Source organism: Nicotiana tomentosiformis, chromosome 12, assembly GCF_000390325.3.
Source record: "Nicotiana tomentosiformis chromosome 12, ASM39032v3, whole genome shotgun sequence".
Lineage (NCBI taxonomy): Eukaryota > Viridiplantae > Streptophyta > Magnoliopsida > Solanales > Solanaceae > Nicotiana > Nicotiana tomentosiformis.
In genome coordinates, this window is record NC_090823.1 from 36942916 (window position 1) to 36956382 (window position 13467).

Genomic DNA, 13467 nt, shown 5'->3' on the forward strand with positions numbered 1-13467 from the left:
ACTGAATCCGTTCGGAAAGAAGAAATTTTGAACTTGCAGATTCACAACCAGAGGTAGACGAAACTTACAAAGAAATGCTAGCTGAACTTGCTGAAGATGCTGCTTCGCCCGACAAGGGAAGCGGCAATGACCAAGCTACTTTTCCGCCACCACTAATGAAACTTCCTCCGAACCTTGAAGGATTTATGAAGTTTGTAAGAGATAGCATGTAACTTGTATGAACAAAAATTAGTATGTATTATGTAACTTGTATTTTGGCACTTCTTGATTAGTTCCTTTTTCTTTACAATGGTGGTATTAGCACCTTGTTGTGCTCATTCCATAGGGGGGAGGAAGACTAAGAAAGATATTGCCATATTTTTTATTACTATAATAAAATTACAAGGCATTGCTTTGAATATTTTTTTACAATATTTTTGTTTTTATGTTTGAATTTAAAAATTAGGTCATAGTTCTATAATAAAATTACAAGGCATTGCCTTAGATTTTTTTTTTTAACATCTTTTTGTCTCTAATTTCTATTTAATTTTAAAAAAGGATTACTGCTTAGCCGTTGGGCCCATTTAGCCCGTTTGGATCGCGGGCCCGGACGTTTAGCCCGGGACCATGAGTTCGTGGTCCCGGTCCCGGGACGGTTCCTACAAAAAGCACGTTTAGCCTGGGACCGTTTAGCTTGTTTATTTAAGGACCGGAACCGCGACCCACGAGACCGGCCCGTTTGGGGCCCGGCCCAACCCACTTACCACCCTTAGCTAGTGTTCTTCATCTTTGATGCACTGATACAACCATTACACAACTCATTTCTCTGTGTGTGCGCGTATGTGAGGGGTTAGTATGAGAGTTGGGAATTCGCAGAGGGGTTAATTAAAATGCCAAGTGGATTTTTATTTATTTTTTAAATGAGGAAAAACATTTTAAATTCAGGTAGGTGATTCCCGTTAGAAAAAAGTGCAAACTCGAGCCAAATGTGTAACGGCAGGGATACGAATAGGCCACTTTTTGAATGCAGGATAAATCTGCTCTAAATCGAATACTTTAGGGGTGTATTTAGCCTTTTTCCCTTTAAAGAATGATATTCAACGTTTACTTCAGAAACCAAACAATTACCATTACAAAATCCAATCGACTTATGAAGTGTTCATTTGTTTAGAGTAAGTTCCTCCTAATTTGTGTTAGTGATCCAGATAAGATAAGAGTATTGATCTATTCCAGAAACCAGTAGTGTATAGCCATTAAGCAGGCAAGAGAACTGATGCCAAACAACCATTTAAGGTAAGCAAAAAAAAGTCTTGGGATCTTGTATTTTCACACACTATTTAACAACCTCTCTATCCTAACAAGGTAGGGGTAAGGTCTACGTACACACTACCCTCCCCAGACCCCACAGTGAGGAATAATACTGGGTATGTTGTTATTGTTGATGTTGTATTTAACAGAACTAAATCTATAAGACCCCACTGATGGGACATCACTGGGTTTGTTGTTGTTTAACATAACTGAACTTTCTTGTATCTTGTCTTCCATTAAGGAGGCCAATTAAGCAAGTTACAACTAATCCTTATTTACTAACCAATTGATGTAGAATAATCGAAGTAGATGAACCTATAAAGCAGTTTGTCCAAAATTATACAGCAAGTTCCAATGCACCGCAACCTCAAAAGGTGTGTTAAACAGAAACTTTTTTGCTTTGATAAGGTATATATTACACAAAAATGTGTATACACAGATTTGAAAGATCAAACCAAATACTACCTCCGTTTCAGTTTATGTGAACCTATTTCTTTGGTCCGTTCCAAAAAGAATGACCCCTTTCTATTGGAAATAATTTTGCTTAAACTTACAATTCTATCCTTAATGAGAAGCTTTTATAACCACACAAATAATCTGGGCCCCTTTTTGAATTGTTTAGGACCACAAATTCCAAAAATCTTCATTTTTTTTAAACTTCGTGCCGAGTAAAACAGGTTTACACAAATTGAAACTGAGGGAGTATTATACAACTGACGACCTGATGCACTTACCTGATATCAATTGCCATTACATCAGGGTTGCTCCTTTCAGGTGGAAGGGTATAATTTGGTGAAAAAAACTGAGAAGGAAAGCAACATCTCAATTTCACTTGAGGCTACAGAAATATCTTCTAATTATAGCAGAAGCGTTTAAAATATACCAACCTTATAACAGATTTACAAGTGATGTCACCTTTTTTGTTGCAGTCTCCGAAAACATTTCTAGGAGTACATTGCAGGTCCAATGAAAGACAGAATCTCAATACTAGTTCTTTCATGTAATTGTACTGAAAATTTGATTATATTGGCGTGAAACTTCAGTACTAACAAACTCTATCAATTCAAATGCGAACATAAGAATTGGACATAAAAAGGGAATTAAATCTAGTTGACTATGGTTGCTACAGCTTGAGCCAGTCCAACAAAACACATTGAGATGATCATTCAATTGCAATCCATGAAGATATGATCTTAGATCCAATTCAATATCTTATTTTGGAAAACATTTAAAGTGGCTCAAAACTGAACCCAAAACTGCAAACACTCATGTAGATCCAGAATAACAGAAAGAGCTTTACCTAAGAACATTATGACATTTGAAAACTAGCATCAATTAACATAAATTTCCATATAATTGAATATATCTCAATTTAATTGACATGCAGCAGTAGGCACTTGGGAAAGTAAGCATTATTTTCAAGGAAAGGGGAGCATTATTTTCAAGGAAAAAGGGTACTAGATAACAAAATATTTAGTGCGAAACTTTCCGGAACTCCTAATATCTTACCCATTTACAGTAATTTAATCCCAAGAGTTACAAACTATAGTGAAAATGTATGGTACTCCCCCTCCCTCCCAAAAAGGATGATACTTTTCTGATTTCAAGAGTCAAACTTCTTAACTTTGACCATAAATTCGGACATAGAATCTTTAAGTTTTTCTTAAATAAAATTTATATAATTGGAAACTATATAAAGGGTACTATGTGTCACAATAACTAACAACAACAACAACAACCCAGTATAATCCCACTAGTGGGGTCTGGGGAAGGTAGTTTGTACGCAGACCTTACCCCTACCCTGGGGTAGAGAGGTTGTTTCCGATAGACTCTCGGCTCCCTCCCTCCAAGAACTCCCCACGTTGCTCTTGGGGTGACTCGAACTCACAACCTCTTGATTGGAACTGGAGGGTGCTCACCACTAAACAACCCATTCTTGTCAAGTCACAATAACTAACAATTCAAAATATTTAAAGAAGGTATATGAGAAAGTCATGGTTAAAGTACAACTCGTTTTGACTCTTGAAATCCGAAAAGTATCTTCATTTTTGGGACACAGAGTAATAATTAGCTATGGCCACGTAACAAAATTTTGTCTAAAAGATACATTTTTTGCATTTTATTATTTGGTGTATATTTCAGCTGCAGCCTGCAGGTACGTTTTCTCTTCAGCAAGAGTAGAATATTAAAAATCCACATTTAATGAAAAGGATGAGAACAGAAAAGGGCAAAGATATTGATTTTCCAGAGAAGAACAAAAATAACTCCTAAAGTTGTAGAGCACAATGCATTCATCATCAGTTTGAAGTTCAAGCCACCAGGTAATACAACCAAAATAACTGTTCTTGCAAAAGATTATCGTTTCTTGAAAATAGTTCAATGACTAACAAGATCCCCAAGCAATATGGACCAGAATTTTAACAGCACTTAAGAAAAATGCATAGGCTGTAACTCTTACAGGTTATTATTAGTCATAGGATTGTCTTCATCCGAGTTATTTCAACTCCATTGTTGTTGCCTTTGCGATCCCTTCTGTAAAAAAGGGACAAACTAGGCTCTTAACATAGATTTCTGCCTCCTCAAGACATGGAGCAAAGTTAGTAACATCTAGATATCTGGTCGAGTCATCCTTTGGATTGTATTTCGTGAAACGTGATCCAAACTGAAGTAAAACTTCACCTTTGTTTGACATAAAAATGGGTGGAGTAAATATATATCCCGTTGGACGATGAGGAAACTTAATGGTAAACATCTTTGTCCAAGATTCTTTTACCCCATAGTCCTTCATAACCCAGACATCTGCATGAGTCGTCCACTCATAATTACAAAATGCAGAAAGATCATTTCCAAACACTGCTAGCACCAAAAACCCACATCCTTTAAAATCAGAGGGCTGCTCTACCTCTGCCCATTTCTCATCAGCCAAATCAATAGAAATGATTTTCTGGTCCCTGTCAAGCCAATGAAGTTTCCCATTCACAAGCTTACCCGAAACAGACAACAGCTCCCTACCCTGAAAATCATCAATATCTCTCCACGAATCAGACTTTAGACTATATATTTTGACCTCAACACGACACAATCGTCCATTTCTGTAAATAGGAAAAATACCCACTACCTTGTAATCATCTAGGAAAGCATCATATGCAAAACCAAATCTGAAACCGTAACGATGTTTGTCCAAATTGTAGTGGTGGCTTACATCAAGTGTATAATTAGGCAATTTCTTATACTTTCTAATTGATGGATTCCATAGAAACAAGTTATATAATAATCTGTCAGATACTGCAACGGCAAGACAAAGCAATCCATTGAAAGAACCCACAATCGAAGGATAACAATAGGGATTTTTACCGGGATAATCCAAGTCAAATGCCTCAGCAACAGAATCATAAAGTAAAGCGCTAAGAGAACACTCCTTGACATAGTGTGTAGCATTACAAACATTAAACATAACTCCACGGTGGTTGGCTAATAAGAGATGGGTCTTCACAAATTCAGGGCTAGAGATTAAGGAAAGCCAAGATTTTGAAACAGACCTGAATTGCAAGAGGGATTTAACTGGAAGCTTTAACAATATTTCTGTGATGAGTTCAGGAGGAAGGGTAGGCATTAAATCTTGGCTTGACTGAGCAGGAAGGTTTAGGGGTTTTCTCCGTTTTGGGTTTCGAGGGGTAGCATCATCTCCTTCGGTTTCCATTTGGACTGCAGAAATGGAACTCTTGATTTGGCTTTTTGCTGCGGCCTACGGGGGTTTTAATGTTTTGGAAAAATTGTGACACTTAAGGTGTGTTTGGTACGAGGAAAAATATTTTCTCATTTTTTACTGTTTTGTTGAATAAAATAATTTAAAAAATATTTTATTATATATCATATTTTTCTGAAATTAGAGGAAATGGATTCCATAGAAAAAGTTAGAAAAATATTTTTCAAAAATTTCACCTACCTTACATCTAATCACACCCCATCCAACTTCAATTTTCTATTTTTTTTAATTTTTCTACTCTACTCACCCCCGATTTTTTCATTTTTCTGAACCATCCACCCCCTCCCCGCAAAAAAAAATATTTTTTTTACTTTTTGTTTTTGTATTTTTGATTTTCTGTTTTTTTATTTTTCTACACCACCCAACCCCCTCACCTCTCACCCTATTTTTTTTACTTTTTTTTTGTATTTTCGATTTTCTGTTTTTTCGTTTTTCTACACCACCCAACCCCTCACCCCTCACCCTCCCCCCGTAATTATTTTTTTTTTTGCTTTTTTTTTTTTTGTATTTTCAATTTTCTCTTTTCTGTTTTTTATTTTTCTGCACCAACCCTACCACCCCCGCAAAAAAAAATATTTTTCTTATATTTTCAGTTCTGATTTTTTTTATTTTTTAGTTTACAGGTTCGAAATTTTACGAGTTTTAAAGTTATGAGTTCGAAAGTTTATATGTTCCGTGCCAAGTCAGATAGGTTCACATAAATTGGAATATAGGGAGTATTACACTTGGTCATTACTCCCAACTCATGAATGTAAGACGCATATTTTCCTTACACATATCAGGGTTAAGTTGTATGTATTTTCACTTTAATTTTAGCTAAACTGTTTAATTTGATGTTGAAAAAGTATTTACTTCTCATTTTTCCAAATCTAGGAGTGATCATCGGTCAGTTCAATATGATTTTCAAATATTTTGATTTGGTATTTTGGATATTCAATTGCTTAATATATTATACCAATGCCTAATTAAGTTCGGTATTGTTGTTGTTTTTTTAATCTTTTTCAGTTCGATTTGACTGATTTGAATAGAGAATTGTAAGTTTATTCTGTCTTCAAAGATCGCAAAATAACGTAATTAGTTCTAACTGCCCACTATTAGCTTCATGACCGAAAGGTCTATCTAATAGGAGGAACATACTTTCTTGAAACTTCTAAGAGATTGCCATACACATTATATACTGTACACAGCGACCACCATGAGTTGGAAGTTGAAACTCCTCTTATGTTTTTTTCTTGATTAGCTCTGGGGTGGGCATTCGATACTTCGGTTCGGTATTTAAGAATTTCGGTTCGATATTTCAGTATTCGGTTTATCAATTGTGTATACCAAATATCGTACCAAAGTATTTCGATACGGTTTGATATTTTTTATTTTGGTTCGGTACGATTTTGGTACGGTTTCGATTTAAACCAAATTTTTACCGTCTCCTCCACTCCATTAACTAATGTAATCCATGTTGTTTGAGATTCCACCAAAGATCAATCTTAAGTTCTCAGGTTGTGTACAGAGAAGAGACGAAAGGCAATACACTTTGAGTTTGAGTAGAAGAAGATGAGTCAATGACTGTCGGACTACAATTTGCCTCCACGAATTGTTGTGAGATTTATAGTCGTTAGTGTGTGAAAATGATCCAACTAATGTGTTCTTTAGTCGATGAGTTTCATTCTGGCTTCAAATTGTTAAACTAGGTTGTTATCTTATGTATCTTATTCCGTGAATGATTTCCGCTCTTTGTGTAATTTATGTTATTTATTTGAGGCTTTATAGTAAATATTGTAATCTGTATGTTTTTCTTTATCGGAGAATTTTTACTTTGTTCAAGGCAGGCATATTTTTTGGTTTAAGAACTTATACAAGTGAGGAGCAAAGAATGATTGTACCACAAGACTTACAACAATAGTATACAGAGAATGAAACTATTGTACCAATACTATACAGAGAATGGTTGTCACTCATGACTAAGCCTAAGGGTAAGAGGTTAGGTAATTAGGGGTAGGGGTTTTAGACTTTTGAGCGTGGGCTTAAGGTTATTGAGCTAAAAAATAAAAATAAAGTTGGGCTTGGACTAAACTATTTTGATATACCGAAATATCAAAAACTAAATACCGTATACCGTACCGAAATACTAAAGTTTTTGTATCGAAATACCGAAAAAATCGAAATCGAAATATCAAATAAATTCGATTCGGTTCGGAATTCGATTTTTTCGGATTTTATGCCCACCCCTAATTAGCTTAATTCCAATCAAGAGACATAGCTAAAGCTTCCTTCTATAAATTAACCAAAAGCACTCAAAAAACATTAGGTAAAAAGACGTTGGTCCGAACACTAAATCTAAGAAAATGCCTTTTCCGAGTTACATTACTTTCTATTCCCTTTTTGATAGCGGTGATTTTCTAGAGAGTGAGTTAGAGGACAGGATTGCTTCATCATGTGTGAACCTTTCAACTAGACTACCACAAGTTGAAAAATAGATATAACAATCTTGAGAACAATGCAAAATAAATTTTAATCAGATCTTTCAGTGCAGAAGAATCTTGATTTAACCAATTTTCTGGCTTCCACTTAATCCTCTACAGACTGTTCCATTAGAAATTTCATATGGATGGCCAATTGTTTTTTAGTGACATCCAATATCTGATATTATAGAACAAGGTGATAGAAACCGCTAGTGAACTCAAATCCTCACATATTTACATTTGCTTACGAGTTCACGGGTAGGAGAAACTGGGGAAGAGCTTATATGTAGCTCAAAGAGCTAAAGGATTTTCAGCACCAAAGTGCAAGCTTAACTTGCACCTTGAAAGATAAATACAGATATTAGGGAAAGAGAAGGTTGATGTACAACAGCAGCATTTGTCCAACATTAGAGACGAGAAAGGCTGCAAAAGGTCATGCTATCAACCATGGGTTCCTTCTTAACCCTGAAATCAACCGTTAACATGTAAGATAAAGCAAAAGAAGTTTCCATCTGCAGTTTCAAAACCATTCAGAATCCTAAGATTTCTAACAAGAAAACAGAGAGGGGAGTCAGGATACTTGGACATCAAAACTTCAAAGGGTGGACGTCATAGTTAACAAACATCAAAGCCTTATGATATACGTTCTCCGATAATGCCTCATTTATGAAGTACATAAGATGAGATGGAAATGTCTATCACTTCAACTACAGACTAAGCCAGATTTCATTCATATATGAAGAAAGCACTGAAGATCAGCATATACAAGTCAGAGCCAAAAACAGACAGCACCAAGAGCAGAAGAAAAAGAAACTCTTGTTCATTTCATTGATAACAAAAAGGTTCTGAAGCAGGTGTTATTTTCCCCCAAAATGTAGAAAGCTATTACAGTTCAGATGTCTTTCTTCACTAAAAATATGATTTGTGTATATGTGCATGAAACTTAATGAAAATTTTCATATTCAGCTCAACCACATCACAAGAAAAGGTCTTGAGTTGGATAGTAAGTACTACGTAGCAACATTTTTTTTAATCCCCCCCCCCCCCCCCGATTCCCCTTTGTCGGAGCTATTGCTCCTTTGGTGACTCGAACCCACCACCCTGAGGTTGTAGGTTAGGTGCTTCGGAGCAACCCCCTCTTGTCCAACGTAGCAACATTCAAGCAATTCTAACAATGGGCCCATGGCTAGCAACTTCCAGAACAGCATTAAGCAACCTAAAGAAAAGCATTAATGCTGCTTTTTTTAGTACATTATATTTCAAGATGGGAGTACTATCAACTCTGTTAAGGATAATATAGTCTGGAGCAATCAAGTGCAAATCCACTTTCAAAATCTCAGCAATTCATTTCGCTAGAACTAACTGTATTAGGATAAGCCATGGTTACCATAATGATCATATGACTCATGAGAATCAATTGTTAGGAAAAGGAGCCATCAAATGAAATTGGCTCTATGGAAGTCTTTTAAGTTAGCAAAGATGTAGGAGCGTAGAAGTTGTAGTGCTTCAGAAACTAATAGACAAACACTAACTGCCTGAAAAAGTTTAAGAAAAAAAAGAAGAGATGAATCAATAGTAGCAAATTAGCAATAGTTACCAAGGAATCAATTTACTGATTTTATTCCAATAAGCTACTTCGAAAAAGGAAGAGCTAAGCAATTTTAGTTCTCAGGTTCATCAGAGATGCACATCTTCTCTTTGTACTTGATGCGGTTCTTTATGACTATGGTTTCATCGTATTTAGCCAACCAAAAACTTAAAAAGGTATGCAAAATTGAAGGGCAGAAGGCAAGAGGAAAGAGAATGATTAGGATAAACGACTAGGTTAAACACACCTGCCTCCTTCTTCGGCATTGTATCATGTACCATGTCCGAGCCATTACATAACAAGGGAGGAGGAAAGCCGCCAGCTGTAGAAGTGAAATCTGAAACTGAAGTTCACAAAACATGCTTCAGATACATTTATTAGAGTGTCTGTGCAAGTGTCGCTGTGTATGTATAGAATGATTAGAATCAAGCAAAAGTTGTCCATACAAGATCATTATGCATGAATTTGTCGAAGATTAAACATGCATCCATAACGAACAACTTAAACTTCAGAAACATGATATAAATGTCATACTAATTTTTTATACGAGACGGCACACTTTATAATTACATTCAGTTATGCAAACCTAATGAAAGGACCGAGTCTTGGAACAGCATGACACTGCCACTCTCCAGCACAAGCTATTGACAAAAGATATATGGAGCTACAACTCTGACTTACATTGAAGAATGTAGATGAGTCCTGCACCATTGCAAAGTCCCTTGTGACCATCAAGGTTTGGCGTATCAGCAAGAGTAGCATCAACTGCATGAATAGAAGATAAACCACCTTCAATAATAAAGTTCTTACAAACAGAATCACTAAATCGTAGAAGCATTACACAGCTTTTACTTACAATGATTGCAACATAGCGGAAACATGCTAGACTCCCACTGCTAGCAATGGCATAGTCCTCATACTCTGATTGCAGGAATTGACGCTCAGCTGCGGCAAAAGCCAGAAAATGTGGATTTCTAAAATCCATGCCAGGGCCCCATGCTTGCCTGATTTAAGCAAAGGTAGGATAAAAAAGTCAGAATGCTTGAAAAATCAATCAGAAACAGACTACCGGAATAGATGCCAGAAACTTGATATTTGAGATCATATATATTAGTGTAGTGGGATCCGACACTGCTGCTTCACATTTAACCACTCATACAAAAGATTTGTTTACCATTTGCCCATTTTGATCATGAGGCAATGATAGATTCTGCTGTAAATCATCTGTAATCTATAAGAATTTACAAAATTGACGGTATTACAACTTATGCAACAACCTTTAGTCTAAGTTCCAGATCACTATTCAAAAGGATTGATTTCCCTTAAGATTTCTCTTAAAAACTTGTTAGCTACTGATCTTCAGAACAAATTCATTCAATGCCAAAGCTACTTGTTAGATTTCAGATAACAGATTATAAGTTTCTATGTAAAGAATGAAGTTTCAACGTTTATATTTACCATAATAAAATTTTCATCAAATTATTAGGTACTCAAGCTGTTTGGAGTAAGTTACTTCCTCCTATTTATGATAGTGATCCAGATAAAGATAAGAATGATGACCTATTTCTGAAACCAGCAGTGTAAAGACATTAAGTAGGCAAGAAAACTGACACCAAAACAGCCATTTAAGGTGAGCCAACGGAAGTCTTCGGAGTCGTATTTTCATATTCTGTTTAACAGAACAATATATTCTTATATCTTATCTTCCTTTAAGGAGGCCGATTAAGCAAGGTTACAACTAATCCTTATCCACTAACCAATTATTGTAGATAGCGGAACCTACAAAACAGTTAATCCCAACATATAGTGCAAGTTTCACTCAGAGGCAAAGTCATGATTAGAAATTTATGAGTTCTGGATTCTAATCCGTTGGAGTTAGTGGGGTCTAAATTAATAATTTGTACATATTCAATAGATTTCTTAAGACAAATACAGGGCTTGAACCAAAGTTACCGGGTTTCGTCAAACCTGTAACTCAAAGGCTAGCTCTGCCTCTGGTTTCACTAAGCCGGAACCACTAAAAGTGCCAGACACACCACACACAAAAAAAAAGAACTTTTTTTAAATAAAGCATGTATTACACAGAAATGTGACTGTAAGATTTAAAAGAACACAGCAAATATTATACAACTAAAAACCTTACCTGATATCAATTGCCATTACATCAGGGCTGGTTCTTGCAGGTGGAAGGGTATAGTTTGGTGAAAAGACCTGATTGAAGAATAATAACATCTCAAATTTCACTTGAGGCTAGATAAATATCTTCTAATTACAGCGGAAGTGTTTAAAATTTACCAACCTTATTACAGATTTCACAGGTTATGTCACCTTTTTTGTTGCACCATCTCTGGATACATTTCCTATGAGCAAACTGCAGGTCCAATATGACACAATTTCAATTCTTAGCTTTTCAATCTAATGGTGTAGTTAAGAAATCTTGAAAATAAAGGTAAAACTGCAGCATTAACAAGCTCTACAAATTCAATGTGAACATAAGTATTATGGTTTGTAACAGCTTGAGTCAGTCCAAAGAGACATAGACAATGATCATTCAGATGTAATCCAAGAAAATATATGACCTTAAGATCCAATTCAATAGTATCTTATTTTGAAAAGCATTTAAAGTGGCTCAAAAACTCAAGCTAAAATAACTGCCTATAATCCACATGTGGAATCCAGAATAACTGAAAGACCATTTACGTAACAACATTATGACATTTGAAAACTGACATAAATTCCCTTAAAAGTGATTAAATCCCAATATAACCCCTACAACTCATTTAGTCACAAGAGTTACAAATAAAAGTGAGAATGCATGTTAATGATTAACTGTGGTTAGGTTACAAACTTTTGGTTAAAAGACTCTTGTCATACATTTAATGTTTGGTGCACATCTCTGCTGCAAGTAAGTTTTCTCTTCAAAGAGAATAGAATATTCAAAATCCACATTTAATGAAAAGTTTTGTAAATAGTAAAGTTTGGTGAACAAACACAGTTATTGATTTATTTCCAGATAAGAACAAAAATAACTCCTAAAGTTGCAGAGCATACAGCATTAGTCATGTGAAAAATCAAAAAGAAATGCACAAACTCCAAAAAAATATCAACAGGATTAAAAACAAATCTTACAAAAATAGTTGGATTTGGTAAAAAGGTTTTTTTGGGTTAGTGCAATTCGTTTGACATTTTATATGATTTATATAGGGAGTTGCTAAAGTTAATTTAACAAATAGAAGAAGAAAATTGAAGTCTTCCACAAAGACACATAAAAAGCATCAATCTTTTATTTTATATTTATAAATATTACATAGACCAACAAACCAAGGAAAGAGAAAGAAATTTTTTGTACTCATTTGAAATAAATCAAAATGAGGAAAGAGAAGAAACAAGACACATTACTCAAGCTAAAGCAAAGGCAAAAGTGGTAGCAAAAACCTAAACTTGTTACCAAAAAATTCAAAAACAAAATTAAAGCAACCCCAGAAAAAAAAAAAGAATAGAAATAAAAAAGGGTAGCAAAAACTGACTCTTATAACCAAAATTTCAACTAAAAGAAACTAATTATAAAAAAAAATTAACAAAAAGAAAAAGAAAAGAGTAGAAAGAAAGCACATTTCCTAAGCCAACCCAAGAAAGAAAATAAAAAGGGGTAGCAAAACACTGAAATTTATAACCAAGATTTCAACTTTAAGAAAGAAATTAAAAATTAAGGCAACCCCAGAAAGAATTTTGAACCTTGAGAGTGCCATTGCAAGCACAAGGAGCTTCCATGTCATTTTCTTCGTCTTCTTCTTGACAAATCCTACACTCTCTAATTACACTTCCCTTTGAACAACCCTCCCCTCCACTACTAATTTTACTCACCATTTCCTTTGAATTATTTTCAACACTCAAATTTGCAACATCATTATTAGTCAAAAGGCTAATTTCTCTCCCATTGACTACTGACTCTGACTCTCCAAAACATGTTGTTGCTATTATGATCCTATCCACACACACCATGAACTCATCCACCATTTTCTCTCTCTAAAAAATATGTAGGAGGAAGGAGAAAACAATGAACAGAGATGAAAGAAGCTGGAGCAAGTAGTAGTAGGAGAGAGAAAAAGGAGAGAGTGGGGAATGGTGGATTAAAAAGGTGGAGTTTTTGAAGTTTGCGGATTTTACGATATAGGGGCTTCTTGTTGTATGAATGCACAATTGTGCCCCTCTGACTGATTACTGGTCATCTATTTTCTTTGTTTTTATGTTTCTGCTATTATTTCTACGGTATCTGCTAACGTTAGTGATGAATTGTCTCTTCTTGTTTTATTTTCGTCTTTCTCAGCTGAGAGTCTATCGAAAATAGACTCTCTATCCATCAAAAT

The 13467-nt window shown here is 35.2% G+C and overlaps 2 protein-coding genes across 5 annotated transcripts; both read right to left on the minus strand.

Moving 5' to 3' along the window:
• Nucleotides 1–3501: 3501 nt before the first annotated feature.
• On the minus strand, nucleotides 3502–5066 carry LOC104101641 (F-box/kelch-repeat protein At3g23880-like). Its single transcript, XM_033657485.2, has one exon. It carries the CDS (start codon nucleotides 4985–4987, stop codon nucleotides 3782–3784), a length of 1206 nt encoding a protein of 401 aa, XP_033513376.1. The 5' UTR covers nucleotides 4988–5066; the 3' UTR covers nucleotides 3502–3781.
• A 2506-nt stretch (nucleotides 5067–7572) lies between these two features.
• LOC104101640 (uncharacterized) lies at nucleotides 7573–13219 on the minus strand. 4 transcript variants are annotated; one of them, XM_018772582.3, is made up of 7 exons: nucleotides 12836–13217; nucleotides 11400–11471; nucleotides 11244–11311; nucleotides 9957–10104; nucleotides 9782–9865; nucleotides 9331–9443; nucleotides 7573–7977 (listed from the first exon to the last, which is right to left on the minus strand). In XM_018772582.3, the coding sequence occupies exons 1-6, from the start codon at nucleotides 13115–13117 to the stop codon at nucleotides 9333–9335; spliced, it is 765 nt and encodes a 254-aa protein (XP_018628098.1). In that variant the 5' UTR covers nucleotides 13118–13217; the 3' UTR covers nucleotides 7573–7977; nucleotides 9331–9332. The 4 variants fall into 4 exon arrangements, with proteins under 4 accessions (XP_018628098.1, XP_009607418.1, XP_018628100.1 ...); XM_009609123.4 differs by having other exon boundaries at nucleotides 9348–9443; nucleotides 12836–13216; XM_070191834.1 differs by lacking the exon at nucleotides 7573–7977 and adding an exon at nucleotides 8309–8728 and having other exon boundaries at nucleotides 9348–9443.
• Between the last annotated feature and the right edge of the window lie 248 nt (nucleotides 13220–13467).

What these genes read in the sequence shown, in the direction of transcription:
- LOC104101641 (XM_033657485.2), bottom strand. Translation starts at nt 4,987, where the DNA reads ATGGAAACCGAAGGAGATGATGCTACCCCTCGAAACCCAAAACGGAGA.
- LOC104101640 (XM_018772582.3), bottom strand. Translation starts at nt 13,117, where the DNA reads ATGGTGGATGAGTTCATGGTGTGTGTGGATAGGATCATAATAGCAACA. An exon ending in CCTGTGAAATCTGTAATAAG is followed by an intron (nt 11,312 to 11,399) that starts GTTGGTAAATTT and finishes TTCTTCAATCAG; the next exon opens with GTCTTTTCACCAAACTATAC. An exon ending in TCCGCTATGTTGCAATCATT is followed by an intron (nt 9,866 to 9,956) that starts GTAAGTAAAAGC and finishes CTATTCATGCAG; the next exon opens with TTGATGCTACTCTTGCTGAT.